Below are 9,814 nucleotides of genomic sequence, written 5' to 3'. Positions count from 1 at the left end.
GATTTGTACATTGTACTCTTTCCTAGTTGCTTTCCAGGTAAGAGGGCTGTTATGTCCATTTGACATGATACAGGAATTCCTGCAGAATGGTTCATTTGGATTTTGCCTAGCATCACATTTAGTTTCCCTCTTCAAAAAGGCATGTTCCAGACTTGTGATAAGTGTGCCTGGAAGCCAAGGACTAGATTCAGAAGGGGTTTTTTTTAAGGTGGTGGCATTCACAATGCAGGTAGGCATTTGTAACTCCCAACTAGCTGGATGTCTAAATTCCTGGTGCTGGGCCCTGCTTCCTCCAAGTGGGATTCAGACTAACTGGCAGGCAGCCTGTTGTGCATCCCTCCCACAGAATCCAAGATAGTAACCCCTTATGCCATATAGCCCCCCTGTGGGAGACCAACTCAAGTCTCTCCTCTGCCTGACTGGATTTGAATGCTGGTCTTCCACCTCAGAGGGCCCTACCTGCTCGGTTGTCAAGCTACCCATGTCAGGTGTCTTCTGAAGCAGTTTTAGTTCCCCCCCCCCCCAAGAGAACATACCAACTCTCTAGCCTGGTGGTTAAAGCACTTGCTTGGGACATGGGAAGTTAGGTTTCTTGTTCCAAAGAATTGTTATACAGGAGAGGCTGAAAAATTCTCCTACTCCTCTGAATACAAAAATGAACCAATTGCTTGAGTGCACATGGCTGGTAGGATTTGAATTGAGGTTTCCTGCATTCTGGGTGGGAGTACCTCCTGTGGGCAGGCCTAGATGGCTCCCTGCACAGCCCCGGCTTCCATGGATCCTGTTGTTTTAAGTACTCTTCTATTTCTGTATTTGTGTTTACTACCTTGATGCTGTGAATTTGTTGATTAACTTTGTGGATGGAAGGAAAAAGTCTTTATTTAACTTGCTGTCCTAATCTGCCAGCCTTGTCTGTTTGTACCCTCCTGGGTAATATAACAACCGAACCTGGTAAAGGTGTGTCTGGTTATGCTCAAGGCACAAAACAGGGTAAGTCTAGCATGGGAGCTTACTGGAAGAGGAGAAGTGCAGTAGACATCTTAATGCTGTGGAGAACAGAGCCTTTCTATGAAATCAGTTAGTGGTGCACTGTGCAACAGCTGGTCTTTCCTTAAGGATGAACTTCTTGCCCCTCATCTGGTTTTGCCAGTTCAGCATGCTGCTCTAGCTTGTGCATCTCCAGGAGGGGGGAAGAATTGTGGACCCTTCCTCTCAGTTGTGACATTTCTTCATAAGTGGGAACGATTCAGAAAAATACTGGCTGTCCTTTCAGGAACATGCAAGGGCAAAGGATGCTGCAGGCAGGGAAGGAAGCTTGCAAGACCCATTAGGACAGCCTGATACATGGTACAATTCCCCATGTGTGGGTAGAACTATCATGGGGCTGTTATTCCACAAGTACCAAATGCTGCTCCAACCAACCATGGCTGTAATACCTTATACATGAGGTTACACACATTATTGACCTGCATGAGCAGCTTGCCTCAGCACTTTGTACAACTACACAAACCAGAGGTGGGGTATTATGGCTACCCGGAAACCAGCTACCTCACCCTGCTAGAGGTCCAGGGGCAATCAGGCTGGTGTGGTAAGCCAACTGCTGGGCAGTTCTCTTACAACCAAGAACTTAATGTAGGGGACCCCTGCCAAAAAAAGTACATGACTTAAAAGGTACCTTTTACCGCTGGCTAGAGGTAGTGCTTCCCTCCATCCCATAGACTTCAGTAGTACACAGTTCACTTAGTACTGCCTAGCTGATGCTTCAAATTTTGAACCAGGGACCAGTTTCCTGGTAACTATTTTGCTGCCAAAATGGGCATGTACTGAGGAGAAGGAAAGCTTCCCACTTAACAGCTGGGCTCTATGTTGAGCCAAGTACCATGGGCTCTTCAGTTGTTTAGGGAAAACCAACACCCCTTCCTACCTGGCAGCTCATTTCAAATAAGGACTTCAGCAGTAACATGGCGGTAAGTGAAGCACACAAACTTCCTGTGCAGCAAGAGACTTACATGCAACAAACCCTCTCCCAGAAAACACCAAGTTGGAAATTTATCTCCAGCTGCATTGATCTGGGCTGCTTGATAGGAGGGAAGCACTGAGCACTCAGAACAGCACAAGTACTAGAAAAAGGAACAGTCTCTTCCTCCAAGCCAAGCAGATACACCCACCTGGGCCAGCACAGCATTTGGCCCATGTCAGTTTGTAAGTACTAAGCTAGTGACACCATTTCATCATGAACTTCTACAGCAATGATTAAGTAACCCTGGTTTTCCTTAAGAGGTGCCAACTGTTGAAGCATGGATTAAATATCAGCTAACGCAATTGTGCTGGTTTTCCTTCAGTTCATTAGGAAATCAGTACTGAGGAGCAACTAGTCGCCTACAAACAAACAACAAGCAGCATGGCTTTATTAAGCATAAATCATGCTGGGGGGGGGGGAAAAAAAAGCTTGATCACTGACAGGTACAAAACTAGAAGACGAAGGGGGGAAAAAAATAGTGGCTGCTCTATTAAGACATAAGCTGAACAAGAGCTGAAAGATCATACAAAGAAAAAGTCTCAGCACTGCAGAAAACATGGAGGTAAGATTGCTGGAGGGCTCTACAATGAGCTCTCTCTGTATACTTGGTTCAGATAACTGCCATGCGTATGCCTACAACTGTGGAAGGCAAGCATCTCCCCCACTTAGGGAAAAGAGAAAGTTGGGGAAAAAGGCAGAAAACTTAACAAGATTAAATGACGAGTGAAAACTGGTTGCTACCTGAAGAATTTTAAATACAGATACTCGTGAAGCATAACACTTGGCAAAGAAGTCATGTCAAGATATGCAGAAGATACAGCAATGCCGTGATTCCAGTTCTGAAGCAAAAGCACTTCCTCATTCCTTTCTTGGTCTCATGACATCTGCATGCAGCAGTGTGAATACTGTGTACACTTCTGGCAGCTACACAAATGAAGCAGCACAGGGGAAACATCGAACTTATGGGAGAGGGGATGGAAAAGGGTTCATTTAAAATCTAATCAGAAAATCTTTAGATGGACCAGCCAAACTACTGGGAGCATGTACAATTAGATCTCATATATAAATATATATATATTTTGGTTTTGCAGGGACAGTAAGTGCCTACAATCATTTGAGGATGCAATTACAGGAGTCTGGACAACTAGCAACACAGCAATGGACAGACAACAATTACTTTCCCACAGTGTGGGAAACCATGCAGCAACCCTAAAAAGGGAAGGCTCATTAGTCATTTAAGCACACCAATAAAGTCAACCTTGGGCAACATACAGGCTCGAGAATGATCCTCCACTGGACAAAGAAAGATAAAAAAATTAAAGTAGTTTCTTGGCAACTGTAAGAGCTGCACAGAAAGGCTTGCGGCTCAGTTTGACCATCTGTTCTGGTTAGGTAGTTATAGAAAGAAAACAAGGAGTTAGTTGTTTGAACAAGCACTTGTGTTTCACCTGATACAAGAGGTCTAACCAGAAATTAAGGTCTACAGCCAGGTTCTGCATAGTAATGCTTTTACACTATGAACTGACAACGCACAGAGAGAGATGTGTGGATGATGCAGGATTTGCATAGTTTTCTTTTTCTCTAAAAATCCACTAGGAAGAGGAAGTAGTCACAGCTTATGAATGCAAACAAAATCCTAAGTAAACAACATGAAGTCAGGAGAAAAAAAACAAACCACCAAACAATTCACAGAAGTATTTTCCAGGGTGAGGAAGAGGTAGGGAACAACCTAAACAAATATAAACACAAGTCATGGCTATTTCACAAAGCTTCATTCTCTCAAATGAAGTTTATTACAGGCCCCAGTGAAGGATTAAAAGTTCGGCAATGCATACTTCTGCACCTTGTTCTTGTATCCGGGATAAATATATGCTCTTGTCATCCTAGAGCGGTTAAGTGCCATTATTTAAAAAAAAAAAAAAAGTTCTCTTTTTACATTATTGCTGTGTATTACAACAAAAAATACAAAACCACTTGTGGAATCCATCTGGCAACAAAACCAAGCGTTTCCCCAGAACAAGCTGGACAGCGTAGCGGGCCTGTTCTGAATGGGTCTCTTTTTATTCCAAGTTTCTCTCTTACGAGTGGGGGAAAAAACAAAAAGATTCTAATCATTTCAGTTCCTACTGTCACTGTAGTTAATTTAATCTCCGCTTTTAGAAAGCAACAGAATCCATCTGTCTTTCAATAAATATCAAAATAACTTCCGAGATGCTGAAGTTGCGTGTCTCGGTTATGGTGAGCAGCTCTGTGCTATTGCTTCTCCAGTTTCTTGCTGCCCAGGGTTTCAGTCTAACGAGATGATGTCGGGAATTGTGCTTCCACTACTAGTTATGACTCCGGTCTCGTTCCTGCTTGAAGAACTAACGTGAGTGCTGCTCTCGTGGTGGCTGGTTGAGGTGATGATGCTGCCAGGGGTGTTGCTTGTTAATGTTGAGGTGAGACTATCCAAAAACATAGGAGCACAGTACTGCTTGAAACAAACAATGATGCCGATAAGGAAGAGACTAGCTGCACAAGGGAAACGTATGCGCTGAAGATACATTTCCCTTATAAACAGTAAGCAAGCTACAACAACCTCACTGCAACAACACATGATGCACAGTAAGAATCGGAGGTCTGCAAGCCAGTATGCAAGCAAACCAAAAATAAACAACATCACAGTGCAGACCCTGCTCATTCACTTGAGAGGGCCAGGCTGGTTCAAATATCACTTAAAGATGCTGGATATTTGGCACTATATTGGGAAATACGGAGGTGTGAAATAAAGGTCTTGTGTTGCTACAAAAAAAAAAAAATCTGTCATTTGTGGGAGGTCTGCTCCACAACTTGCAGCCCCCTCACATACACACAGCACCTTCCATCTTCTGTGACACCAGAAACACTGCAAAATTCAGCATGGACAAAGCTCACTCTCTTCCACTCGCATGCAGCCAGAGTAGCCATGTAACAGTATACAGCACTGCTAGCAGTTCAAACAGGTTCTACTGCAAGCGTTGGGAACATTTTGGGCAGGTTCTTATGAGCAAGGGGGAAAAAGGGCCATAAGCGATCTACTAGGAAGCATCCTCCCTTACAAGCAGGGTATTCATAACTGCCCATCATGGAGCATTCTGTATTTTTCTCAGAAAGATGCAAGTAGGCACGGTCTGAGATGGGATTGGTTGTATGGCACCTCCTATGCACCTGGCTAGTCCTGATGACTTGATTTTTAAGCAAGCAACCATGAAATACAAGAACTAAAAAAGTTTAAGAAATGCCAATGTAGTCTAGAAACATACCTGTGGATCGACTGGAATTAGTGAAAGAAAATCCAGACCTAGAAAGATAAGAATAAAATTAATTCCCATCTCTTCCATGAGCTAAGCGTTTTGGTATAGCTTTAAAAAGAGTATTTTAAAGAGTATGCGTTAGCTATAAAGCACTTAGTGCAGGATAAATGTGACACTAATTTCAACCAACTACATGAAAGGGGCAAGGGAGGTGGGGGAAGTTATCTAGTACAAGTGGAGCTTCATTAAATGAAAGGGAGATGATGAGGTGTTCATTGGAAATTTTGGGATAATTTTATTTAAATGTGGTTGCTTAAACGGAACTATTGGTCCAAAACGCTAGTTTCACTGGATGTTGTACCGGACTTGGCCAAAATGGGACTTGGAGTGAGTTCTCTATTAGAGATCCTCAAATGAGACAAGGCAACTACATGCACAAGTCCAGAAGCAAGCAGCAACTCTCTTCCTTTACCAGCAACAGCCAGCAAGGACACATTTCTAAAAGTCATCCCCGTTTTGTGTCTAGACAAATGAAAAGAATGGACAAGCCACTGTGAGCAGTTCAAACAATAAACTTTAGTCCCTGCTCTTGGAGCTCTCTCATCTTTTGCACTGGGGTATAGAAACTTCCTAATGCTCCTAGCCACAAACCAATCTTGACACAGGTGAGAGCTGGACAGGGAAAAAAAAACAACCAAAAAACAAAAACCATTCATGATATACATGCCCCAGAGACCATAGCACATAGTGCTCCAGCTCCAACAGTGATGTTAGCAAATGACTTCCCAGAATAAATAATAAGCAGGAATTGAAGAAAATCAAAAAAAGTGAAAAAGGAATCTTTTATTTAAGAAAAAAAAAAAAAAGCTTGGGAGCTGCAGTTTGGCCACTGTTTTACATCTCAATAATTTTGACAGAAAGAGCTCAAGCACTGAAGTGTAGCAGCCTGATACTAGAGAGACTTCAGTCTTCCAGTTCTGAAAACCTTGGCCTTGCCTTTCTCAGTTCACCAGAAAGAAGTGGCAAGTGGAATGGGCAACAGCAAAACCCACGCTCCATCTCTCCCACTGACCCTTGCCCTCCAGCCAGTTCTGGGTAGCGGTCCCTTTCCTCTGGCAAACACTTGCAGGAGACCCCTATGGACATAAGGGATCCATTTGGATAAGTGTGCTAGAACTCCAGCTCCTCCTCAATTCTCTCCATAAGGCTTCAGTTCATGGTAAGGTATGACTAACCTCTGAACTGTCCAGTCTAGAAAGACATTGGTTTTTCTTAAAAGTAGCAATAAAGGAACCAGAGAGCAGTGAAATGAGGGGAACGAGATGTACCCCACTGCCATCATCAAGGTGGTGCTGAAAGAGAGAGGGGGAGAAGCCACAGATGTCACAGGGGGGAAAGACAGCTTGGGGATGGGGGTGTTCAACAGAAACTGATCCAGGTTTGAAGCCTGCTGTCAACCACTGTTTTTCTAGGCTCTGTATACAATGCAGTAGGTAGAAGAGTTCCCAGAGTCCCCACAAACAGCTTTTTTTGTTAACAGCCAGGGTAGAAAATACCAGCGTTCCCACCTTTTGTTTGCTAGTTAGCAGCAGGGTTGAAGACTACATCATAGGCATTTAGGGTATGTCTAGGTAAAGAAAGGCGATAGAGGTCAGCTTACACATTGTAGCTCACCTTAACCTTTTTCCTAGTCTAGAAATTACCACTAGGACCAACCTCAACCAGCTCAAAATTAAAATAAAAGGTGTTTGTCCTACTCTAGCAATAGGCTTAGCTTAGCACACAAAAGTTAGCTGCTGTATGGTTGCAAATTAAGATGCACACTCTTCCTGCTGTACTTTCCAGAAGTACGTTAAAAATCAGATGACTTGCTCATCTCATTGCGAACCCTCTTCCAGCCAACTTGCATAGACTGCAGCGGTCGATTTGAACTTCAACGTTTCAGAAGCTCGAGTCGGAATCTGAGCTTGGACACACAGCCTAGAAACTTTCCTGCGCTGTTCCGATTTTAAAATGGCTTTAGTGCAGTGCTCAGTTTAGTCTGAGTCCGCATGGCAAAACTGTATCTGTTCATACTGATGCCCCACCAATTAATAAAACTACCAGAAAAGGTTAAAAATAACCATCACCTACCTGGCAAGTCTGATGAAATACTTGATATTGGTGGGTGGTGGAATGGTACTGAGTAGTCTGTTAATGATGGAGGAATAGCAGCAGGGTCAACCGTTGTCACACTGGGCACTCTTACAGTAGATGGTTGATACATGAGAACCCTGTTTTAAACAGCATGGGAAATTACAAACAACCTGGCTGTTAGTTAATGGGAGAGAAAATTATGCACCACAGTGCACTCTCATTCACAAGGTCACTATGTTACGTTACAACACAACTAGAGTGTGGCTACTCACTACACAGTACTCCACTCTAATCTCCTCTTTCATAACAGTCTTCATTATAACATGAACGTATCTTGTCTCTCAACAGCAGCTGTGACATAAGAGCAAGTTGGCATTAAAACAAAGGACAGTGCTGGAGTCATTTATAACACTCTACCATCCAGGAAAGAAATGGATATTTGTGTGTAAAAGTTAACAGAATACTCTGGAAATTACGGGCTGAAAGCTGAAGCCAGGAAGCTTGCACATGATTAAGCTTCCCCACATATTGCTTCTTCTATGCAGACTTCTACTTCTAGCATCAGAGGTGGTTATCATCTGCATTATTTGCTCTCACTAGAGCAGAGATAACCAATATGCATCTGACAGCAAGCCCATTTTTACTTGCAACTTAAAGCCAGAGTTAAATTCTGCTCTCCAGAGGTGCAATACAAGTACAGTAACCTACTGGGCCAACTATCCACCTGAATATTTGAGTAAGATCTTTTGGCCCCTTCAAGTCGGTGGCAAAAACTTCTACACAAAACTTATACCTGGGACATATATTACTACACTAAAAAAAAAAAAAGAGAGTCATGCCCCAAAAGACTAGCATTTGTTGTTCAAAAACCACAACAAATTTAATATTCTGGTGCCCGGCAAGCGGGCAGGAGGAATGCCTCCTAACAACGTACAACGGACATGAATCCTAGGAGCCATGTGGCACCAGCTATGGCATTATGGAAGGGAAATCACCGCTATCATCTTAAGTCTTATTTTCTAGTGAAAGTGATGTTTACAACTCTTTTCAGCTGGAATCAGTAATGTGAGAAGATGCCTGCTGATAAGATTCCTCCACTGTTCAAGTGATGGCATTGGGAAGCGGGGGGGCGTCACTTTTGAGAATTGTTTAAGACAAATTATCTGAGCTACAGACTTGCCAAAGAGCAACCCCACATCTTAATGGCTGTGGAGACCGCAGGGCTTGCTTAGCACTGCCACCAACTGAAGAAGGGAAAAAGGTAGTAGTAGTTGTTGTTATCTGGGGAATAGAGGTGACAATATCTTTTTTTTTTTTTTTTTTAAGACATGAACCACTACACCATGACTCACATTTTAGGAAACAGTTTTAAGTAGTTAGGCTTTGGGATTCACCAACTCTCTGTAGTCCGCGGGTGGAACAAATAACCAATTTTAACAACGGTCAGCCTAGCAAACCACCTCTATGTTTAGCTGGCAGACTGGAGGTTTCCCAGGCTCTCAAGGGAGTCTCAGAGAAAGGTTTTGGAGGAAAGCTGTAATGGGAGACAGCTGCTGAATCATGTAGATATGGAAGGGACGCAGGAGGAAGAGACATTGCTAAAGAAGCTAGTTCATGTTGCTGGAAGTTAGGAGTTCTGAATCGGGATAAAAGGAGACCAACTAGATCTGATCTGGGGCAAGCCGGACTTCTGCTAATGCCTAACAAGAACAGATCAAAATGCATGCTCTATGTCATTCCACCTTAGCCAGTACAATTCCACCAGGGATAAATATGGCCCACCTGTTTCTAGCAAGATGACTTCTTGCCTCCTCTAGCCTTAACTCCCAATCTCTCTTCTGTTACTCTACTGAATATTTGGTGCATTTCTTGGCCTCTTCTGACAGGGAATTCTTGTTTAAGTTCAGTTGTCTGCAAACTTTGCAAGGAAAAATCTAGATGTTTGTACATAGTAAAAGCCCTTCCCTTCCAGGGTTGGCAGAATGGACTTCAGCAGAGTGAGGTAGCAGAAAAGGATTTGGGGAGGCAGGGGATACCAGCACCCCTTCCCCACCCCCCCTTGCTAGTTTGCCATACATTTTCAAATCTTAAGTAGAAGCTAGTTTAGCAAGAATGCATTAGCATTTTGCACCGGGATGGTCCCTCAGCTCCTGTACCATGAGGAGAACCCTTGTTATTGCATCAGCTTATCAATTGCCTTTTCTTGGGAGGTCATTCCTGGAAACAGAGCAACAGTCAGTGCAAGTCTGTGACGTAAAACTATTTAATTACACTTCGCCTGTACAAAGATACTGTATTAATACAGCCTTCAGCAAGAAAAGGCCTAACAATTCTCCTGTGAAGTTTGGAACGCCATTCACAAGAGATTACAGCTTCATCCACATTT

General features: G+C 43.2%; 1 protein-coding gene across 15 annotated transcripts in view; it reads right to left on the bottom strand.

Annotated features, from left to right (window-relative positions):
• The window catches only part of PIAS2 (protein inhibitor of activated STAT 2), a 69,262-nt gene that overhangs the window by 20,056 nt on the left and 39,392 nt on the right, over positions 1-9,814 (bottom strand). For 4 of the 15 annotated variants that reach the window (XM_059725294.1, XM_059725298.1, XM_019495875.2 and 1 more), the window contains 3 exons: positions 7,426-7,565; positions 5,302-5,339; positions 3,778-4,493 (listed from right to left, as the gene is read on the bottom strand). In XM_059725294.1, the coding sequence (XP_059581277.1) occupies positions 4,308-4,493; positions 5,302-5,339; positions 7,426-7,565 (364 nt within the window). In that variant the 3' untranslated portion in view covers positions 3,778-4,307. Of the gene's footprint in view, positions 1-3,777; positions 4,494-4,521; positions 4,802-5,301; positions 5,340-6,527; positions 6,645-6,860; positions 6,920-7,425; positions 7,780-9,210; positions 9,347-9,814 lie in introns of those variants that run through there. The other 11 variants (XM_019495878.2, XM_059725295.1, XM_019495876.2 and 8 more) reach the window with 10 other exon arrangements.

The sequence above is a fragment of the Alligator mississippiensis genome, chromosome 3 (assembly GCF_030867095.1).
Source record: "Alligator mississippiensis isolate rAllMis1 chromosome 3, rAllMis1, whole genome shotgun sequence".
In the NCBI taxonomy this organism is placed as follows: Eukaryota; Metazoa; Chordata; order Crocodylia; family Alligatoridae; genus Alligator; species Alligator mississippiensis.
This window is presented reverse-complemented; position numbering and strand designations above follow the sequence as displayed.